The following is a 23685-nucleotide window of genomic DNA, read 5'->3' as shown; positions in this document are numbered from 1 at the left end:
TTGGGAAAAGTGATGGTGGTGTGGTTGAATGGAAACACTAATAAACTTTCTCGAGGTGCAGCAGCTCATCCATAGTGTAAAAGCACACAAAAACATTTCCGTGTACGGCATTTGCAGCCAACCCACAAATTTTGTCTATTATTATTATTGTTATGTATTTCAGTGTGGTAGTGTTTGTGACAGACAAAATGATTCACCAATAACAAATATCTGAAGCAGAGTTTTATTACTCATTTGAGTTTTTACATCATTGTCATGATGGGTATAAAAACCAGAATTTCATCACCATATTTTCATCACATTGTTTGTGCGATATAAACCCAGTATTTTTTTTTTCTATTTCCTAGTCCTCGGTCCTTAACCCTGCAGATAACACAGGAAACTGCTGGGAATTAACGGTCACCAACAGCCAACAACACTACTGCAAGCACATCCAGTGATATGGGAACAACACTGTCTGGCAGCTTTATACAGAATGACAGATATGGCCCTGCTATCAAACCTACTCCTGACACAGATGCTATGGCTACGGTTCCATCAGTCTTCCAGTAACACAGTGGCAGTTTGAAATACTTCAGCTTTATAAAATGCAGTAATATCAAAGGTGTTTCCTTTCAAATGCAACTTTAGTCAAAGTGATATGTTGCTAAAACATATATTGCAACTTAGATGACTCCAATGTTGGAGGTATCTGAAAAGTAAGATGGAGGTGCCTCAGTTGTTCCTCATGACACAGGCCTGACCTCTATTGGTGAACAAACTCATAACTCTTTCAGAGGAAGCAGGAGATCAGCTTTCATTTCCTAACATTTCACCAGCACCTCATGTGTCAAGTGGTCAAGCGCAATATTTCTGTTTGTTTAAAATTAAACAAACAGATTTTGAAATATTCTAGAGAAATCATGCTAAACCATTTCAGTATTGGCTTGATGATTGAGAAGAGCTGGCAAGGAGGAACATTATAGCAGATGTATCTTTCTGTCGCCTCAGGTTCTAATATGTTCCAGAAGCTCGGATGGTCTGTTAAGGCCTTCCCCACCACAGGTGGAGCCCAGGCCTCTTATCTTCAGTCACATACAGTAGCTCTAACTTCTCCCCATTAACAAACATCAAGGCCCTTGTTAGAGAAACAACAGCAGGGGGCTGTTGGAGCGCCTCCATTTTCATCACCTTAATAGCCTGTTTAGAGGAAGAACCCTGCAGATAGCCTTCAGCCCCCTACCACTTTCCCCCAAAAAAGATTACAGTCCTGTTTTACAAGAGGCCAGGAAGGAGTGCAAGGGGAGAAAGCTTTGCTCGGAAGTCAGGTTTCATGTGAGTTAAATGTGAGAGATAATAACCAGTCCTCACTCCTCTGGTCTCTTCTGAGTGGTTAGATTGCAGTTCACTTTAAACCGACTCAAACACAAACTCCGTCTTGGGGAAGAAAAGGGTGGCCTTTGTTTTGAATCAAAAAAGTAGATAATTTATGTCCATGTGTATCAGATTGTTGGAAGCAAACAAAACAAAGAAAAATAAAAGGGCATAAAGGAAAAGCAAATCAGAAAACTACAGCTATAATACATTATTGGAGTGACGGATAAATTAAAACATGCACAATGTCCTGGCTAGAACAGCTTGGCCTTCTTCTTCATATCATTGCGCTTCCACAGAGGAAGTTTGTCAAACTCTTGGATCTCCATCCCAAAGACATCAAAGAATACTTCAGGGGCCAGGTGACGCTGAGGAGACAATGACGTACAAGTTAAATAACTGCATTGAGAAAGGCAGATTGAGGAGGAGAAGGGAAGTGAGAAAGTCCAGCATCATCACAAATTATTTCCACGCCACCACCTAAGGTGCGGCTTACACCTTTGCCTTCTAATTACCTCCAATCTTGTCCTGTCCACGTCCTTTGGGAGCTTTGTACGCCCTCTGTTGGTGACAGTGAGCATTTCATAGGGATACACCTTTACAAAAGGAGGGATTGTCTTGTTATGAAGAATGCAATGCAAGACATTTGCCGAACACAATGAATTACTGAAAAGCAAAGCTGGACAAATGCACATGCTGAGAATACAATCATTCACTCACACACAGAGATGCAAACAGACAAAATACTAAACTGCACAGAGATGTGGAGATGTGTTAATCCAGACTCAGTACATCACGAGGGGAGAGAAAAGGGTAAAAGCAGACTGTGGATTAAACTTTTTTTTTGTGAATTACGGGTGAATGCCTTTAAAATAAAACATGTTTAATGTGTAGCATCCATCCATCCATCTGTTATCTGTAGCCGCTTATCCTGTCCTACGGGATCGCAGGCAAGCTGGAGCCTATCCCAGCTGACTATGGGCGAGAGGCAGGGTACATCCTGGACAAGTCACCAGGTTACCGCAGGGATGTGTCATATCACTTCCAAAATAAGTGAAAATGGCCAAATTAAGATAAAATAATATGTTATTCAAATCATCATCCATCCATTATCCAGTGCAGGGTCACAGGAAAGCTGGAGCCTATCCCAGCTGACTATGGGCGAGAGGCGGGGTACACCCTGGACAGGTCGCCAGGTCATCCACATAGAGACAAACAACCGTTCACACTCACATTCACACCTATGGTCAATTTAGAGCCACCAATTAGCCTAATCTGTATATCTTTGGACTGTGGGGGAAACCGGAGCACCCGGAGGAAACCCATGCAGACACGGGGAGAACATGCAAACTCCACACAGAAAGGCCCTCATCAGCCGCTGGGCTCGAACCCAGGACCTTCTTGCTGTGAGGCAACAGTGCTAACCACTACACCACCGTATTCAGATTTTAATACTGGATGGAGGACATACTTTTTCTGCTAGAAATATTTTATTTCACACAAAAAATATGGAACAATGAATGATCATGTTAAGATTGTGGGGACTATAGCAGCACCTTTAAAGAAACCAAGAACATGCAGCTCTTAAGCCTCTTCAGCCAGATTTAGGAAAGGTAGGTATCAATGATCTGGAAAAATGTGTACAGCTCAGACATAGCAAAGCATATCATTACATCATTTCACAGCACTGGAAGACCCTAGTCTTTCCCCTTCATCCTAATGCCTATAACCTGTGAGGCTGTGCCAAGATAACCTACTTTACGCTCATAAATAATCTGGGTGTTAAGGGGTGGATGATAACAGAACAAGAAGGAACACTCACAAAATGAGAAAGAGAGGAGAAATGTTTCTCTCACAAAATCATATCAAAACAAAACAAACGCATGGGATACTTGCTTTATGTTCCAACATGTTAGGCATTGACATTCCCCTGTCCATTCTGGTTAGGGGAACCTGGCCCTCTTGGACGAGCTATAGAACAGAACACATACATGCAATGTAAATGAAAAAGAAACAAAAAGAGGATTGGGAGGAAAAGAAACTATGGGAAAGACTTGACAACAAAAGAAGAACACCTACTTTACTTTATCTGATACTGTGAGGAGGGGATAAGACTTTAACTACCCTGCACATGGGGCTCACGGTCTAACTATGGATATGTACAAACTTCTCAGGATGTGCATATGTAATGATGAAACCCCTTATCCATGCCCCCCCTTGCTTGAGCTGTTTGTAACTCAGGCACAAGCGTAGCAGGGTGTCACATGGAGCATGATTCCACGTATATGTTGGCTGATGCACATGCTCAGTACAGCTGATCAAGTTATAGTCTGTATCATTCACGTACCTTGAAATCTGTATAATGATAGGGAAAGAGAGAGAGAGGAAGAGGAGAGCTTAGTGTGAGCAATTTATCCAAATTCTACTCTAAATATGATATTTAAGGCAGTTAAATACCTCTCTGACCTCCACACACATCCCCGTAACTGTTATACTGAGAGAATTCTGTTGACTGTGGATGAAAAAACAGACCAAAGATGTGTACAGGTATGTGTAGAAATATTTTTCTTTACATGTCTAAAAAAGTGATCAGCTTGTGTGAGGCTGTAGAACAGTGGCTATGTCTTTGAGCCCATATATACTGATTTTATATATATATATATATATATATATATATATATATATATATATATATATATATATATATATATATATATACACACACACACACACACACACACAGAGTGGTGCTTGAAAGTTTGTGAACCCTTTAGAATTTTCTATATTTCTGAATAAATATGACCTAAATCATCATCAGATTTTCACACAAGTCCTAAAAGTAGATAAAGAGAACCCAGTTAAACAAATGAGACAAAAATATTATACAACAAAAAGTTGGGACAAAGTACAAATTGTAAATAAAAATGGAATGCAATAATTTACAAATCTCAAAAACTGATATTGTATTCACAATAGAACATAGACAACATATCAAATGTCGAAAGTGAGACATTTTGAAATTTCATGCCAAATATTGGCTCATTTGAAATTTTATGACAGCAACGCATCTCAAAAAAGTTGGGACAGGGGCAATAAGAGGCTGGAAAAGTTAAAGGTACAAAAAAGGAACAGCTGGAGGACCAAATTGCAACTCATTAGGTCAATTGGCAATAGGTCATTAACATGACTGGGTATAAAAAGAGCATCTTGGAGTGGCAGCGGCTCTCAGAAGTAAAGATGGGAAGAGGATCACCAATCCCCCTAATTCTGCGCCGACAAATAGTGGAGCAATATCAGAAAGGAGTTTGACAGTGTAAAATTGCAAAGAGTTTGAACATATCATCATCTACAGTGCATAATATCATCAAAAGATTCAGAGAATCTGGAAGAATCTCTGTGCGTAAGGGTCAAGGCCGGAAAACCATACTGGGTGCCCGTGATCTTCGGGCCCTTAGACGGCACTGCATCACATACAGGCGTGCTTCTGTATTGGAAATCACAAAATGGGCTCAGGAATATTTCCAGAGAACATTATCTGTGAACACAATTCACCGTGCCATCCGCCGTTGCCAGCTAAAACTCTATAGTTCAAAGAAGAAGCCGTATCTAAACATGATCCAGAAGCGCAGACGTCTTCTCTGGGCCAAGGCTCATTTAAAATGGACTGTGGCAAAGTGGAAAACTGTTCTGTGGTCAGACGAATCAAAATTTGAAGTTCTTTATGGAAATCAGGGACGCCGTGTCATTCGGACTAAAGAGGAGAAGGACAACCCAAGTTGTTATCAGCGCTCAGTTCAGAAGCCTGCATCTCTGATAGTATGGGGTTGCATTAGTGCGTGTGGCATGGGCAGCTTACACATCTGGAAAGACACCATCAATGCTGAAAGGTTTATCCAGGTTCTAGAGCAACATATGCTCCCATCCAGACGGCGTCTCTTTCAGGGAAGACCTTGCATTTTCCAACATGACAATGCCAAACCACATACTGCATCAATTACAGCATCATGGCTGCGTAGAAGAAGGGTCCGGGTACTGAACTGGCCAGCCTGCAGTCCAGATCTTTCACCCATAGAAAACATTTGGCGCATCATAAAACGGAAGATACGACAAAAAAGACCTAAGACAGTTGAGCAACTAGAATCCTACATTAGACAAGAATGGGTTAACATTCCTATCCCTAAACTTGAGCAACTTGTCTCCTCAGTCCCCAGACGTTTACCACTGTGAGACAGGGGATGTCTCACAGTGGTAAACATGGCCTTGTCCCAACGTGTTGTTCTCATGAAATTTAAAATCACCTAATTTTTCTCTTTAAATGATACATTTTCTCAGTTTAAACATTGGATATGCCATCTATGTTCTATTCTGAATAAAATATGGAATTTTGAAACTTCCACATCATTGCATTCCATTTTTATTTACAATTTGTACTTTGTCCCAACTTTTTTGGAATCGGGGTTGTACTTGATCATTTATTTATTGAGGAAAATGATCCAATATTACATATCTGTGAGTGGCAAAATAATTTAAACCTCTAGGATTAGCAGTTAATTTGAAGGTGAAATTAGAGTCAGGTGTTTTCAATCAATGGGATGACAATCAGGTGTGAGTGGGCACCCTGTTTTATTTAAAGAACAGGGATCCATCAAAGTCTGATCTTCACAACACATGTTTGTGGAAGTGTATCATGGCACGAACAAAGAAGAGTTCTGAGGACCTCAGAAAAAAGCGTTGTTGATGCTCATCAGGCTGGAAAAGGTTACAAAACCATCTCTAAAGAGTTTGGATTAATCCACAATCAAACAGATTGTGTACAAATGGAGGAAATTCAAGACCATTGTTACCCTCCCCAGGAGTGGCCGACCAACAAAGATCACTCCAAGAGCAAGGCGTGTAATAGCCAGCGAGGTCACAAAGGACCCCAGGGTAACTTCTAAGCAACTGAAGGCCTCTCTTACATTGGCTAATGTTAATGTTCATGAGTCCACCATCAGGAGAACACTGAACAACAATGGTGTGCATGGCAGGGTTGCAAGGAGAAAGCCACTGCTCTCCAAAAAGAACATTGCTGCTCGTCTGCAGTTTGCTAAAGATCACGTGGACAAGCCAGAAGGCTATTGGAAAAATGTTTTGTGGACGGATGAGACCAAAATAGAACTTTTTGGTTTAAATGAGAAGTGATATGTTTGGAGAAAGGAAAACACTGCATTCCAGCATAAGAACCTTATCCCATCTGTGAAACATGGTGGTGGTAGTATCATGATTTGGGCCTGTTTTGCTGCATCTGGGCCAGGACGGCTTGCCATCATTGATGGAGCAATGAATTCTGAATTATACCAGTGAATTCTAAAGGAAAATGTCAGGACATCTGTCCATGAACTGAATCTCAAGAGAAGGTGGGTCATGCAGCAAGACAGCGACCCTAAGCACACAAGTCGTTCTATCAAAGAATGGTTAAAGAAGAATAAAGTTAATGTTTTGGAATGGCCAAGTCAAAGTCCTGACCTTAATCCAATGGAAATGTTGTGGAAGGACCTGAAGTGAGCAGTTCATGTGAGGAAACCCACCAACATCCCAGAGTTGAAGCTGTTCTGTATGGAGGAATGAGATAAAATTCCTCCAAGCCGGTGTGCAGGACTGATCAACAGTTACCGGAAACCTTTAGTAGCAGTTATTACTGCACAAAGGGGTCATACCAGATACTGAAAGCAAAGGTTCACATACTTTTGCCACTCACAGATATGTAATATTGGATAATTTTCCTCAATAAATAAATGACCAAGTATAATATTTTGTCTCATTTGTTTAACTGGGTTCTCTTTATCTACTTTTAGGACTTGTGTGAAAATCTGATGATGTTTTAGGTCATATTTATGCAGAAATATAGAAAATTCTAAAGGGTTCACAAACTTTCAAGCATCACTGTTTATCTAAACTCAGAGTTAACATTTACCTTAACATTTTACAGTGGGTTCCCAACCCATAAAAGTAGTTCTGTACTTGTACACAGTGTGCTATATTTTTTCTGCCAAGTTGTCATGTTAGCTAGCGTTAGCAGTAGCATTTAAACTTATGACATCTATAAATTAACTCTCAGACATCCTGCTAAATCTATTCATTTTAGGCATTTGCCTCAAATTAACAGTGAGGATGATAAACATTTATGAGTATGACTTTAAAATCCTCTTAGAAATCCCATCACTTATGTTCAACTAGCAAGTGTGAATTAACAGTGCAGAATACAGAACACAGACATCCGCTCAGAAATTATGCTAGCTAGCTGGCTAGCAATTAAGCAGTGAAGTTTGTTAACATATATGAATATGAACTAAAATCCTCTCAGAAATTATGTGACGTTATTTCATTTTAGCTAACTGACTAGTCATAGCAGTGAAAATTATTCCCATATAAGACATTACTTAAGCTTACCTCAGAAATCCTAGCATGTTAGCCAGCAAGCTAGCTTTGGTAGTGACTATACAAACTTTTAGAAATATAATTAAAAAGCTCATATTAGGTCATTAGGCTAGTAAACTATGTGAATGTACTTGTGGATACCTATAGGGATACCTACATGGACTCAAAGACATGGAACATTCCTGTGGTTTTTATAGAAGGCCCACTCAGAGCCACACTCATCTCCATACAATGGATCTCAAATACCCACATTTTTATAAATCAGTTCAAATACACGCCTGCTGTGGCCTGCTCTCTTACCCGATGAAGGCCGTTGCGTCCATATCCTGGCAGTGAAGAGGTTTTAGATGTAGGAGAGTTGGGATCTGCCAAAGAACGATTAATCAGTAAATGTGACAGTGCCAAAGCCACTTGCAGTTTGAGGAATTGGCGTAGAGTGCAGTACCTGTAGTGAAATTGGAGTGCTGGGGATCGTACCGCTGAGCTGCGACACTGCGAGCATACCTCTCTCTGTTCATTTCCTTCTCCATCTCCTCCTTCAAAATGAGTTTCCCAAGACCAGACTGGATCTGTAGTATTGTACCGGTAAACCGCCATTCCAATTTCAGTAATCAGAGTTATGTGGATCAATTTTAGATTCAAGATTCTTTATTACCATGTGTAACAAGTGCAAGGAACTTTCTCCCCACTCACTCATGCAGTATCACTTCTAAATATAAATCCTAAACACTAAATAATAAAATACAATAAAAGTACAATACACTGAAATACAGTACAAACTACAATAAAAAGTGACTAAGAAGAGTTATGCACCTGAGTAAGAGTTATAATATGGTCGGTGGTGCAAAAATATGTCATAAAGTGACCAAGTGCGGTGATATTAATAGTAAATAGTAATAGCAAAAACTGTGATACTGCAGCAACAATAACGAAAAGCTATGCAGTCGAGTTCCCAGTGCAATTATCGAAATGAAACTAGCGTCCGGTCAAATTTAGCACAGTATTTCCCATTTCTATAGTTTTCTGTAACTGCTTTCAGGTTGCTCATCACCTTGCTAAGATGATCTTCTTGGAGCTGTCTTCGTTTTAATTGTTCCTCCTCTTCTTCATCTCGTGAGCGACTCCTCATATCTGAACCTGATTGCACAAGGAATATCAGTCAAAGCAAATAGAAGATTAGTGTACACAATTTTCATTATTGTTTGACTCATTATCCCCTGATGAAAGCACCCATGCTCCCACACATCATAATAAAAAAAAAAAAAAATCAGTGGAAAATAACAGTACCAGAACTGAGGAATGGTATCTGGATTGTTGTGGATGATGTAATTGATTTAAGATTGTTTATATTCCCTAACCGAACTGAAACAAAAGCTAAAGGATTTTATACCACTCCTCACAAACTACTGCTCCTGCCACTGAGGAAATGATGGGTCATATCGACAAGACATACAGTACTGACATTGCCAAGATCATTATTTTGCCTTTGAGTCTGCTTTTTACATGCTTCTCAGAAGGCTAGTCTTCCTGGTGGAGCCAGGGGTAGAAGCCTACCTAGGGCTGCAAGGGAGGGAGGGCAGGGCCAGTAGTCAGTCTCAATCTTTGCTGTTTCATCCGGCTGGGGTGCTTGAGCAGCAGGGAACTTGGATGATTTGATGATGTCACCAGCAAACTTGCTTTGGGCTGCGAGGGCAGCTGAATCTGGATTGGTTTTGGGGAACTTGACTATCAGTGATTGATTGACAAAGGCTGAAAGCAGATACAGTGCTGGCCAAGCCGTTCAAAGCAGGACAATGCAGAGTTTCTGATTTGATTTACGTTCACTGGGCACAATATTTACAGTCCAACAAAGATTCTGAAGAATGGCACATGCTTTGATATATTCATGGCCAGCACTGTAGTTCAAACAGAAGCTTGTAGAGCAATATCTTAATTTTTGGAAAATTATTTCATAAAGGAATGCAAAGTGGAAGCTCTCAAACTTTATTAGCGATTCCTGTGAGAGTTTGCATTTCATAGCCCCATGCAACCAAAGGCAAAGGAGTTTTACAGCATATAGCCAGAAGAGGAGTAGTGATTTTAGTTTTCAGGGCTGAGTGAGTTGCCATTGAGGAAAGAGAAGAAAGTAGGAAAAAAAAAAAACTGTCAGAGAGTCCGAATTGAGCTGAGCTGAACAATACTTACATGTGAACATGGAATATGTAGTCACATATGCCACAACCAAATGTTAATGGCAAGATGGTGCCAACATACACATGAACAAACAAATATACAAAACGTGGTCAGAAAATACACATTCACACAAAACACATAAATTGGTGTTGTAATTTGATTAAAGAAAAAGGTCATGATCCAAACCATGTAAAACCTCTTACTGTACTTACCTTACTTATATCAAGCATTAAAATATTCCTTATACGACTCATACCATCATTATGCTTTACTAATTCATTTACACATAATGAGAAAGAAATGTTTAACAGCCAATGCACATTTAAAGCCACTGGAGTAAATGCAATGAAGCTGATGTGTTATAAACGATCAAATAATCAATCAATCAAAAAAAAAATAGCCGTACCATGTTGTTTGTAGATTGGTGGTTTTCTGTACATGTTCATGCCTTGGTCTGTAATAAAAAGTAAAGACAGAAATAAAGCTCAGAAATCTCATATATTAACTGTCTGAAGAACATGGATGATGGTCCATGAAATGATCCAAACTGGGATGGGCAGGAAAGCACATGATAATACATACAGTGGCGCTTGAAAGTTTGTGAACCCTTTATAATTTTCTATATTCCTACATAAATATGACCCAAAACATCATCAGATTTTCACACAAGTCCTAAACATAGATAAAGAGAACCCAGTTAAACAAATGAGACAAAAATATTATACTTGGTCATTTATTTATTGAGCAAAATGATCCAATATTACATATCTGTAAGTGGCAAAAGTATGTGAACCTTTGCTTTCAGTATCTGGTGTGACCCCCTTGTGCAGCAATAACGGCAACTAAACGTTTCTGGTAACTGTTGATCAGTCCTGCACACCGGCTTGGAGGAATTTTAGCTCATTCCTCTGTACAGAACAGCTTCAACTCTGGGATGTTTGTGGGTTTCCTCACATGAACTGCTTGCTTCAGGACCTTCCACAACATTTCGATTGGATTAAGGGCAGGACTTTGACTTGGCCATTCCAAAACATTAACTTTATTCTTCTTTAACCATTCTTTGGTAGAACGACTTGTGTGCTTAGGGTCGTTGTCTTGCTGCATGACCCACCTTCTCTTGAGATTCAGTTCATGGACAGATGTCCTGACATTTTCCTTTAGAATTCGCTGATATAATTCAGAATTCATTGTTCCATCAATGATGTCAAGCCGACCTGGCCCAGATGCAGCAAAACAGGCCCAAACCATGATACTACCACCACCATGTTTCACAGATGGGATAAGGTTCTTATGCTGGAATGCAATGTTTTCCTTTCTCTAAACATAACGCTTCTCATTTAAACCAAAAAGTTGTATTTTGGTCTCATCCGTCCACAAAACATTTTTCCAATAGCCGTCTGGCTTGTCCACGTGATCTTTAGCAAACTGCAGATGAGCAGCAATTTTATTTTTGGAGAGCAGTGGCTTTCTCCTTGCAACCCTGCCTTCCACACTATTGTTGTTCAGTGTTCTCCTGATGGTCGACTCATGAACATTAAGATTAGCCAATGTGAGAGAGGCCTTCAGTTGCTTAGAAGTTACCCTGGGGTCCTTTGTGACCTTGCCGACTATTACACGCCTTGCTCTTGGAGTGATCTTTGTTGTTCGACCACTCCTGGGGAGGGTAACAATGATCTTGAATTTCCTCCATTTGTACACAATCTGTCTGACTGTGGATTAGTGGAGTCCAAACTCTTTAAAGATGGTTTTGTAACCTTTTCCAGCTTGATGAGCATCAACAATGCTTTTTCTGAGGTGCTCAGTTATCTCCTTTGTTCGTGCCATGATACACTTCCACAAACGTGTTGTGAAGATCTGTCTTTGATAGATCCCTGTTCTTTAAATAAAACAGGGTGCCCACTCACACCTGATTATCATCCCATTGATTGAAAACACCTGACTCTAATTTCACCTTCAAATTAACTGCTAATCCTAGAGGTTCACATACTTTTGCCACTCACAGATATGTAATATTGGATCATTTTGCTCAATAAATAAATGACTAAGTATAATATTTTTGTCTCATTTGTTTAACTGGGTTCTCTTTATCTACTTTTAGGACTTGTGTGAAAATCGGATGATGTTTTAGATCATATTTATGCAGAAATATAGAAAATTCTAAAGGGTTCACAAACTTTCAAGCACCACCGTACATCAAGAATAATTTAGACTGAAAGAGTGGGTTGGGAAAACTCACACACACACACACACACACACACACACACACACACACACACACACACACACCAGCTTGTCGATACTCCTACTCCTACCTGGGATGTGGAAATGTTTAGGGGTCAGACAGAGGGTCGGGGTGGCCGAGCGAGAGGACAAGGGAGAACTCCGGCCACTCGACGGCTCAGTGCCTCCAAAAAAGCAGAGGAGACGAAGCAGGAAAAAGGAAACAAGCATGAAAGGAAGAGGGGAGTAAAGAAAGAATAAATTCCTGTTTATGAAAATATGGACAAATGAAAGAGAATTTAAGTAAAGAAGAAAAGTGTGATGGATGAATCAAGTGTGTCCTTTCTGTACAAAAGAACAGATCTGAACAGACACCGCATGCAAAATTCTCCACCGTGACAAACACTTCAGCATCCAAAACTAAAACTTGCACTGTACATCTGCAACACTCACGATGCCCTTAAATTCAAAGATAACAAAAACAGACAACATTCAGATGTTTAGTAGTTAATTTCAGTGAATTCCCTACTGTAATACTGACTACCAGGAGGAAAATAAATAGTGGCAGCATGCAACATAACGTATTAGTGGAAGAACATCATGTCATATACTGCTGAATAATATGATGCTGAATAAGATGAGAGACGAGACAGAGAGAGGAGAGAGAAACAGTCACAGTATATGGGACATGCTTCACAGCTGCCACAGACGAAACAAAAGCACCACACAACGAGACTAACAGCCACAAAGCCAAGACATACCTATGCAGAAAGAATCTGTAGGGAGGACAGAGGCATATATGCATTATACACAGGAGTGTGTGATTAGCCGGCCATGCTCAGTTTACTCGTTTTGCATGAAGTTTAGGAGCAATGGCCATCCCAATGCAGCTTTCAATCTAACTATATCAGAAAGTATGCGTGCCATGCTGATTCAGAACTTCTGACTCCCTTCAATGATGCTGCCATTTATACAGCGCACAAACCAACAAGCTAAAGAAACATCTCTCCATGAAATCGCTCCAAAGCTCCATCTTCAGTACAATTGAAGAAGACAGGAACTAAAATTGGAACTAGTTCATCAAGTGGAAATGCACTTAAACACTGTGCTTTCTGGAAAATCTTTGCCAAAATATCCAGAGCCTCTGGATATTTTGGCAAAGATTTTCCAGAAAGCACAGTGTTTAAGTGCATTTCCACTTGATGAACCGGAATCGTTTTCATTTCTGCAAAAAGTACGTTTCTGTGGGAAAAGATCTGCTAAACAATCCTGATTGGTCAAATACAAGCTTCACAAAATGGCTGACCCTCTTATGTGCCAAGTTTTTAATACCAGAGGGTATAGCTTCGGCTTCCAGGCAAATGGAAGTGTGAATGTAACTTAAAGCTATACCGACTAATTTGTTGCCCAGCACTGTCCTAATGCTCACCAGTGATAGCCAGGTACCAATATAATTAGATGACAGAGATATCAAATTGAAAGCTTGTAAGAAATCATATAATATTGGCCATTTATAAATCAACAAATCTTAACTTCCTCCATGTTTTGTGTGCTTTTGTTGAGTGTTGAAATGTTGTATCATTGCACAACATGCATCACTTCTGTTGCTTTTGGTTCTTGGAGTTTCATAGAAACATAAATGAGGAACTTGTTCCAGAACCGTTTAGCTCCTCAACAGTTTGGGGATCATCAGCAAAAACGCGCCTACTGACACTTCTACTGGAATGTAATGCTTTCACTCCAGTCAGGGAAGACGTGCAAGTTCTTACCTTTGTTATGGGGGAGGAAGTGATGTCGGAAAGGGGAAGTGGGACGGTTGTCACTGTTGCTAGAGCGCAAAGAGGAGCAGAGCTTCAGCATTCCTGTCAAATGCTCAGACAAAGAGGAGGATGGAGAAACAAGGGTGTGGGAAGAGGGACGGGACAAAAAGAGGCAAGGAACGGCAAAATGAGCAAAGGAGAAGGAAAGTGAAAAAGGGGAAAGGCCGCAGAAAGGTAGACAGCCTACAGCAGTGCCACATACACTCTCAAACACACACACAAGGCCACTACTTCCATATGCAAGAGTAGTTGCTCCTGTGTTTCACCTAAAGGAAATAAATGCAGAAGTGAAAGAAATGAACTTCACTCTCACCTGGTCTGTGGAAGTGCTGTGGTGTCTTAGACAGCGTAGGTGTGTAGTTGTGTCGGCTGTACATCGGGGAGCTGATGGAGCCCTGGCTGGTGGATCTTTGCATGATGCGTTCTCGAATGTCATAACAGCCCTAATACACAGCACACAGTGACACAACATCAGTTTACATGACACAATATCAGTTTACATAACACTGCAGAAGCCCTGTGAGCACAATAACTAGAACTACTTGATGTTGTGTAACAAGATTAGTGAAACTACTAGAACAACAGTAGCTGCACTGATGTCAGTATGTACAGTGTCTTGCAAAAGTATTCATCCCTCTTGGTGTTTGTCCTGTTTTGTTGCATTATAAGCTGGAATTAAAATGGATTTTTGGAGGGTTAGCACGATTTTATTGACACAACATGCCGACCACTTTAAACGTGAAAATTGTTTTATTGTGACACAAACAATAATTAGGAGGAAAAAAACAGTGTGCATAGGTATTCACCCCCTTTCGTATGAAACCCCTAAATACCCCCCATTTAGGGGTTTCGTATGAAACCCCTAAATCCACCTGTGTGCAATCAAAGTGTCACATGATCTGTCACATGATGTCTGTACAAATCAACCTGTTCTGGAAGGACCCTGACTCTAGCTCATGTAGGGGTGGAGGGGAACGAGTTGGCTGACAAATATGCCAAAAGAGCGGCAAGTAGGGACAATATAGATACTAATATACAGTATAGTAAGTCAAAAGCATCATTAAGGCCATTAATGCACCTTTGGGAGAATGGGTCTTCTGGGAGGCATCTTTTTAACATTCAGCCTGAAATACATAGAGCTATTGGTTCACTTAATGCAAGACAGGAGGAAGTGGTATTGGCCAGGCTGAGAATTGGGCACTCACATCTTAATAGTACTCTCTTTATTATGAGTAGGCATGCTGATGGTAACTGCGAGTATTGTGCATCACAAAGCCCAGAGACTGTAGAGCATGTTCTTATTCATTGTCAAAAATACTATCAGGAGAGACAGAATTTTATTGCTCAAGTCGAGGCCAATAATACACCCTTTAATGTCAGAAATATCTTACAAAGAAGTAATGGGAAAATTTTATCTTTGTTTACTTTTTTGAAAAACACAGGATTATTAAAACGTATTTAATTTCTAGATAAGAAGCAACTCCTGTTCCACACTCCAGTCCAGCGGTGGCGGTAATACACCGAAACAGTTGTCAACCGCCATATAAATCAGAAGGAGAGAGAGAGAGAGGACCCTGACTCTGCAATACTACTAAGCAAGCAAAATGAGGACCAAGGAGCACTCCAAACAGGTCAGAGACAAAAGTTGTTATAAAAATATCCCAAACTTTGAATATCCCATAGAACACCATTAAATCCATTATAGCAAAATCGAAAGAATATGGCACCACTACAAACCTGACAAGAGAAGGCCGCCCACCAAAACTCACAGACCGGGCAAGGAGGGCATTAATCAGAGATGCAACAAAGACACCAAAGATAACACTGAAGGAGCTGCAGAGATCCACAGCGGAGATGGGAGTATCTGTCCATAGGGCCACTTTAAGCCGTACACTCCACAGAGTGAGGCTTTATGGAAGAGTGGCTAGAAAAAAGCCACTGCTTAAGAAAACACGTTTGGAGTTTGCTCAACAAGCATGTGGCAGACTCCCCAAACACATGGAAGAAGATTCTCTGGTCAAATGAGACTAAAATTGATCTTTATGGCCATCATGGGAAACGCCATAGGTGGCACAAACCCAACACCCTGAGAACACCGAAGTGTGGTGGTGGCAGCATCATGCTGTGGGGATATTTTTCATCTGCAGGGACAGGAAAGCTGGTCAGGACTGAAGGAAGATGGATGGCACTAAATGCAGGGCAATTCTGGAGGAAAACCTGTTTGAGTCAGCCAGAGATTTCAGACTGGGATGAAGGTTCATGATCCAGCAGGACAATGACCCTAAACATATTGCTAAAGCTACACTGGAGTCATTTAAAGGGAAACACTTACGGTAAATGTCTTGGAATGGCCTAATCAAAGCCGAGACCTCAATCCAATTGAGAATCTGTGGCATAACTTGAAGATTGCTGTACACCAACGCAACCCATCTAACTTGAAGGATTTGGAGCAGCTTTGCCTTGAGTAATGGGCAAAAATCCCAGTGGCTATAATTATGTGCTAAGCTAATAGAGACATACCCCAAGAGACGTGCAACTGTAATTGCAGCAAAAGGTGGCTCTATAAAGTATTGACTTTAGGGAGGGTGAATACCTATGCACGCTCCAGATTTCTGTTTTTTCATCTTAATTATCGTTTGTGTCAAAATAAAACAATGATTTTCACCTTTAAAGTTGTAGGCATGTTGTGTAAATCAAATGGTGCTAACCCCCTAAAAATTCCTTTTAACTCCAGCTTGTAATGCGACAAAACAGGACAAACGCAAAGGGGGATGAATACTTTTGCAAGACGCTGTACCTAGGTTTTAGTATGGAGCAAATTCTAACCTCCGCAGATGGGGTGGGAGACAGGGTTCTTGGTGACTGGAAAAAACAACAACAACAACAACAACAAAAGGGAGAAATGCTCTGTGTAAATTCGACTAAAAATAAATTCTTTAGACAGAATAGAGGGATAGGGTAAGCACGTCTAAAACATATGAAATAACTTGATTAATTGAAGCAGTTAAGAGCAACTGAGAATAACCTTGTAAAATGTTGATACTGATCGAAACAAGTATGTGAATATTTTAACAAGTTTTTTCGGCAAAGAAAGCAGAGATGAGACAGTCTGCAATGATTTTTAAGACTATAATGAAACACAAAGATAAAGACAAGACAAACAAACTGCAGTTCACACGCTGACATTCGTAGGCACCCAGAGCACGTATACAACAGACGGGAAAAGCAGTTTCATCAAAGAGAGGACCTTTAGTAAGAAAGAACTGAGAGGAGAGAAAAGTTGTGCAGGATAAAACTGTGCTGGTGAAAATAAAATCATGCTAGATTCAAGATTCAACACTCCTGGCCAACTTACAGTCTCAACTGACATGGGGGAAGGGTCTTGTGGCATGGTCTAAGAAAGTGGATATAAACCATAGGTGTTCATCAGCAATGGCTTTCAGTAAAATCTCATTACAGTGTGGTCCCATTAATCTGACTGAAATTATGGTCTTCAAGCAAGTTATTTTTTGTTGTTCTTTTTAAGAAAATAAAGAAACTTGGAAAAAAATTTACACTGAAATTTGCATTATTGTCTGACATCATTAAAATCATTTTTCCCTGACTAATGTGATTAGTATGATAAGAGATTTAATATTCTGTTTGGTTAACATATTGCTGATTTGTCGTAAAGTTTATTGGCTATTTGGGTACAAAAAAATAATCCAGGAACTTCCTTGCTTGTGATACAAGTGTTGCTTTAGGATTAGTAAAGTCACTGGACATGCACTGCTGCAATCCTGCACACACTCACTTTAATATGGCCTCTGATGGGGGATTGGTCACCTGTAGTACTCTGGCACTGTAGGAAGGAAACACAGCCTACAGTTACAGCATGAGACTGCTTTAAATCGGATGGTTATTATCTGATTATATAACACTATCAACAAGGAATCAGCCCTTGCACTGCAAAAAATATCTTAGCAAGTAAAAATATCTTGAAAATAGTTGGAACGATCTAGCATTTCCTATTAGAAGAATACAAGACACCAATTCTGAGATCGTTAAACCTAGTTCTAGATTGCAACCAACTTATTCTAAGATGTCTTATCAAGTAAAAATATCTGTCCATGCAGCAAGATAATTTCACTAGTATTAAGTAATTTTGTCCTAAAATTCAGTTTTTTTGCAGTGTGACAAAAGGGTGTGCTTGATAGATATATTTATTCTATCCACATTCACTGGATATGAGCAATCGCATGCTCTGATTGGCTACTCTACTACTAGGCTATCAGCTCATATACCGTGAGTAGAGAAAAAAATGGCGGCGCGCATCAAGTCAGATATATCACTTTATCAAGTATTTAAAAGAAACAGAAATAGCTAAAAGAATATAGTCCCCCTAGCCTGGCAAGCCAGACTAAATGTGAATATTTAGTCTGGCCTCTCTCGTAGACATTTCCGAAGGGTGTGGGAGGAACAACCCGCTGTCTTTCAAACTGTCTCTGTGCGTACAGGCCAACGCTCTGACCAATTAGCGGAACAGTGACTGTGACGTAGTCAGAGCGACAGAAAGCAGTGGGGGAGGCTTTGAAATAAATAATTTTTCAAAATGCGTATTAATAAACAGGTTCTAGATATTAAGAAGTTTGGAGATAATGACCACAAGTTTGGAGTCTGTACCACATACTTAACATACACTTTTTTTTCAAGTGTTTTTCAAGGGTTTGCTTAAACTGTTTGAGAGTTTTTATTTTTATTTAGTGGTGTTTGGTGAAATAATTTCCCTTAAATTTAAAATAACGGGAAAATAAGAAACAATCAAAAAGTAATGTTTCAAAGCTGTTTATTAATTCTTCGTACTGCACAAACTAGCCCCATCCTTTTGGCTACGAGCGGAGCCAGCTGGTAGATCAGACTTTTGCCATAGCCGGTCGGCAAAACAGCGAAAACGTCCTTCTTGAAAAGGAATGAGCGGAGAGCCTCTTCCTGCTCATGTTTCAACGAAAACTCCAAGTCTCATTCTTCTAAAACTGATTCCAAAGCGGAGTCAAACTAGCGCTGTTCACTAGCCGTAGCCATCTTTCCTGTTGTGCTTTCTCCAGCGTCGCGCAGCCTTGTCGTCACTCCTGTAAAAGCCCGCCCAAAGAATCCAAACAAAAACCTTGCGTTGTGATTGGCGGGCACGATTTGATGCCCGGGGTGTTTTGTTGATATGGTGCAAGGCTAGACCCACTCGTAGGCAAAAATATTTTTGGCCGCTAGGCGGGTGGGTCTAGTTTACTAGGCTAAGTCCCCCCCCAAAATATCTCCCGTTCCACACTCCAGCCCAGTCGGTGGCAGTAATGCACCTTTAAGTTGGTTTGCCAACCACCAAAAACCCAAAAGAAGAAGAAGAAAATGGCAGATCTTGTTGCTGAACCAACCGACAATGAAATAAACATGACTCGAAAACAAAACCACCAAACACACACACACACAAAAAAAGCAACAAAATATGGAACGAAAGTATTTGATGGTAAGGACGTACATTTTTTTCAATAATTATTATTATTATTATAGCATTTTTCACAAATTGCTCCTGTCATTTTGCCGATTTATTTACATTCTAAGCGGACATTTTGCATAAATCCTCACACTCACCAAGCGCACTGCTCACATCACTCCTGTTTTACAGCAACTGCATTGGTTGCCAGTTATCTCCCGGATCAAATACAAAATTTTGCTGTTAACCTATAAAGCTCTTCATGGTTTCGCTCCTTCCTATCTCTGTGAGTTAATTCATTTGTACTGTCCCTCCCGCTCCCTCAGATCTTCTGTCTGTGGACTTCTGACTGTTCCACGTTTTAAACTGGCATCTATGGGTGGCAGATTTAGTGTTGCTGCTCCTAAACTTTGGAATTCGTTACCACAATCACTTCGTGACTGTTCCACTCTCTCTTCCTTCAAAGCCAACTTGAAAACTTTTCTCTTTACCTCACACTATTCTTCCTAATTTTTTTTTTGGTGGTAACTCTTTTGTAAAGCGTCCTTGGGTTTGTGAAAGGCGCTATATAAATTGAACTTATTATTATTATTATTATTATTATTATTATTAAGTTTTTATTTAGCGAATTTGCAAAAAATAAAAATGCTGTTTCTCAAAATCCAGTGAATGTGGATAGAATAAAACAGTTATTCCACTCAATCTCATCGTACATGGCTTATAGCCGACTCAGCACTAAGCGCCTCATCAGCTGTCAGCTCATGTACGACTTGATTTCGTGGAATAAGTGTGATAGTTTTTCATATATGCCAAGTCTTCCCCTTTATCAAATCAAATAAACACAGGTACAAGGCCAGGCCAGATTTTGCAGTATGACCCAGTATGGAATCAAGACAGTATGTGTCACTGAATGACTTGAGTGCTCCTATGTCAATAAAACCCTGAATGTGGTCAGCAGAGGGCACTGTACCACTGCAATCTGAACACAGACACAGCACAGGCACATCCAGGTACAACTTGGTGATGTTTAATATGAGAGCAGCAGTGACAGTAGATATAAAACACATTCAATTTCCTCTGATACACAGACATGGACAATGTTCAATTCATTAAACAGTTATTGTAACAGAAATATATAAATACACACACACACACACACACACACACATCACTTCCAGGATAGAAGGGTTCAGATTACTTTCAGTGTGAGGCTGGGTATGTGGGGCGGTGGCCTGGAACACCGGCCTCAGAGGTCTCGGGTGGGCCTGGCCCATTTACACAGGGGACTAATAAAGCAAAACACATTTACCTAGATGCCATAGTTTATTAAATATGGAGGCAATTACCATTTTATTTCATCTACTCTGACACTATGAAAAATAAACATTTTAAAAATGAAGCATTTTTATGTTTACGTGCTCTTAACAAGTATTAAAGGGGACATATTATACCCCCTTTCCACAAGTGAACACAGCTCTTTGAAGACTTAATGAAATGTCTGTGACATGCTTTGGTCAAAATACAACAAGGTTAAAGCACCACAGCCCCATCTCACACTGACGAAACAGGCCTGGTCAGAACAGCTGATTCGAGTGTCTGTTCCTTTAAATGATAATGAGCTGCTGCTCACCCTGTCCCCCCTTTTTTGTGCTGGCCAATCAGGTAGCACTTTCTTCGTGAATATTTATTCACAAAGGCAGTTCTCAGGCGGCACGGTGGTGTAGTGGTTAGCGCTGTCGCCTCACAGTAAGAAGGTCCGGGTTCGAGCCCCATGGCCGGCGAGGGCCTTTCTGTGCGGAGTTTGCATGTTCTCCCCGTGTCCGCGTGGGTTTCCTCCGGGTGCTCCGGTTTCCCCCACAGTCCAAAGACATGCAGGTTAGGTTAACTGGTGACTCTAAATTGACCGTAGGTGTGAATGTGAGTGTGAATGGTTGTCTGTGTCTATGTGTCAGCCCTGTGATGACCTGGCGACTTGTCCAGGGTGTACCCCGCCTTTCACCCGTAGTCAGCTGGGATAGGCTCCAGCTTGCCTGCGACCCTGTAGAACAGGATAAAGCGGCTACAGATAATGAGATGAGATGAGATGAGGCAGTTCTCAAGACGCAAGTGGAAATACTCAGATGGTGGTGGGCATCATTCTAATGAGCTCCACTTGTGACATAGAAAGAGCAGCTTGTTGAAGCACATGTTTTCTGAATTAGGCAGAGCAAAATATACTGACTGGGTTGTCTTATTTCAGAGTTTGTGGGTTGGTAGGCACTCCAGATTTTCAAATGTGCACAAGCACTGAAAAAGTTAAGTTTTTCAGAATATGTCCCCTTTGAGGAGGAGTGCATCCTGAGATTATACACACTGCAAACTATTTAAAGCTAGACGGCCTTTCGATTTCATAAAATCAGTGAAATTTAGTTCCCTCTGAAATTTGGTCATTGTGAGATATGTTTATTTCTGCAATATCTAAAAAAAACAAAACAAAACCAAAAACAGGCCATTCTGAGGCTGGGAAGTTATTTAATTTGAGGGGATTCCCTAGCAAATAATGTGCATGAAATTGCTCGCTTTGTGCAGTCAAGCAGACAGAGGAGGTTTGTGTGCGCATGCGCAGGTTTACCTGCTTCTTCTTCTTTTCGTTCTTCTTTTGGGTTTTACAGCAGCTGGCATCCAGTGCTGCATTATTGCCATCTACAGGTTTACCTTGACCGTGCACTGTCAGTTACATCATCCCGTCGCTAAACGAACAGCTGATCACACCGAGGTGCTCGCTGACCGCCCATATTTATTAGTTTGGTCCTGCGTTTCCTTTCCTTCGCAACACAACGTCTTTTCTTCTCGCTTTCTGTTACTGTAGTCGGTCTTTCACGTTTCATTCGCATCCTCCATTTTCCTCTCCTGCTTCAAATTTGTATCCCAAAATGCCTTGCACGAACGGGGAAAGCCCACCATGTGATTCATGACGTACCGGTAGTATTTTGAACTGGGTCATGGTGAAGCAGGAAAAAGTAGTGGAGAATTTAGGGCCATGTGGCCCTAAATTCATTCATTGTTCTATTAAAAATAAATAAATAAAAACCTAATAAAATTGGAAGTCTGTGATTTGAATTCAGTAGCTTTCGGTCCACTAGACAAAAAATAACTGGGTCTCATCTCATCTCATTATCTCTAGCCGCTTTATCCTTCTACAGGGTCGCAGGCAAGCTGGAGCCTATCCCAGCTGACTACGGGCGAAAGGCGGGGTACACCCTGGACAAGTCGCCAGGTCATCACAGGGCAAATAACTGGGTGTCAGGGAAAATTATTTTTATGACCTAAACTTGAAAAATCTGAAAGGCAGTCTACCTTAAATGTGTTGTCAGCTTTTGCAGAACAGATTAGAGCCTTAATAGTTTGCCATCAATTAGTAATCCATCCATGTAATATACATAATGCATAAAAAGCCGTTTTTGCTTTTAATATGAACTGATTTTAGCAATTATCCTGTCCAAGGGCGGGTCTTAACCCATTGGTTCTAATCTGTGACCGTATTTTCTGAATCAAAATTTTCTCGCTACAGATTATCGAAGAATTTTCTATCTATAATTCCTGTTTATAATTCTCCTCCTAGGAATATGAGCGTACTCAGCTGTATGAGTATTGGGTGATTAGATGATAGTAGCTCTGTATTACCTCTCCAGGGCTGTGTCTGCCCTGTCTCTCCAGGGTAGAGGAGGTGGAGTGCAGAGACTCGTAGGATATCATGTCTGGACGCTCTATGTCATAAATGGCCTTGACTCGGGGGATGGCTGCTAGGTCCTTGTAATCAATGATCTCATTGTCTACTTTTGCCTAGAGGGAGGAGAGGTGGGACACAGAAGGAAGGGAATCACACAGAGGGAGAGACAAAGGGAAAGGAAGGAAGGTCATACTAGGGGGTCAAACAATTCCACACCACATATGAACATAGTCACAGCACATCACACGGGTCACCACAAAAATAAATTAAAAAATAAAAACGCAGCATATGGGGCTTCATATGCTGTATGGGTATGGTTCATTGCAGCTGTGCTTCCTATTAAACTGAAGTTCTCTTAAACAGTATTATATCGATTCTGTGTGTACTGTATGCATGTATATTTTCTATTAAGAGACGAGTAGTTATTAAGAGTTTAGTGCAAATGTAACCGTTTAGAGAGAAATAAGAGAAAGGGAAAGAGCATCCTGTGCAGCCTCATGCAGCCACAGACTCCATTTGAGAGTGAATGG

The 23685-nt window shown here is 40.6% G+C and overlaps 1 protein-coding gene across 4 annotated transcripts in view; it reads right to left on the bottom strand.

Moving 5' to 3' along the window:
• Positions 1–207: 207 nt before the first annotated feature.
• ablim1b (actin binding LIM protein 1b) overlaps positions 208–23685 on the bottom strand; it is a 97846-nt gene continuing 74368 nt past the window's right edge. The window contains exons 12-29 of one of the 4 annotated variants that reach the window (XM_060939924.1): positions 23110–23268; positions 17776–17823; positions 17338–17376; positions 16809–16844; positions 14296–14425; positions 13932–14024; positions 12924–12938; positions 12255–12347; positions 10349–10396; positions 9325–9471; positions 8822–8907; positions 8216–8339; positions 8071–8135; positions 3811–3865; positions 3701–3708; positions 3250–3324; positions 1869–1949; positions 208–1721 (exon numbers count right to left, since the gene is read on the bottom strand). In XM_060939924.1, coding sequence (XP_060795907.1) covers positions 1608–1721; positions 1869–1949; positions 3250–3324; positions 3701–3708; positions 3811–3865; positions 8071–8135; positions 8216–8339; positions 8822–8907; positions 9325–9471; positions 10349–10396; positions 12255–12347; positions 12924–12938; positions 13932–14024; positions 14296–14425; positions 16809–16844; positions 17338–17376; positions 17776–17823; positions 23110–23268 — 1416 coding nt within the window. In that variant the 3' untranslated portion in view covers positions 208–1607. Of the gene's footprint in view, positions 1722–1868; positions 1950–3249; positions 3709–3810; positions 3866–8070; positions 8136–8215; positions 8340–8821; positions 8908–9324; positions 9472–10348; positions 10397–12254; positions 12348–12923; positions 12939–13931; positions 14025–14295; positions 14426–16808; positions 16845–17337; positions 17377–17775; positions 17824–23109; positions 23269–23685 lie in introns of those variants that run through there. The other 3 variants (XM_060939923.1, XM_060939925.1, XM_060939926.1) reach the window with 3 other exon arrangements.

Source organism: Neoarius graeffei, chromosome 14, assembly GCF_027579695.1.
Source record: "Neoarius graeffei isolate fNeoGra1 chromosome 14, fNeoGra1.pri, whole genome shotgun sequence".
Taxonomy (NCBI): Eukaryota; Metazoa; Chordata; class Actinopteri; order Siluriformes; family Ariidae; genus Neoarius; species Neoarius graeffei.
This window is presented reverse-complemented; position numbering and strand designations above follow the sequence as displayed.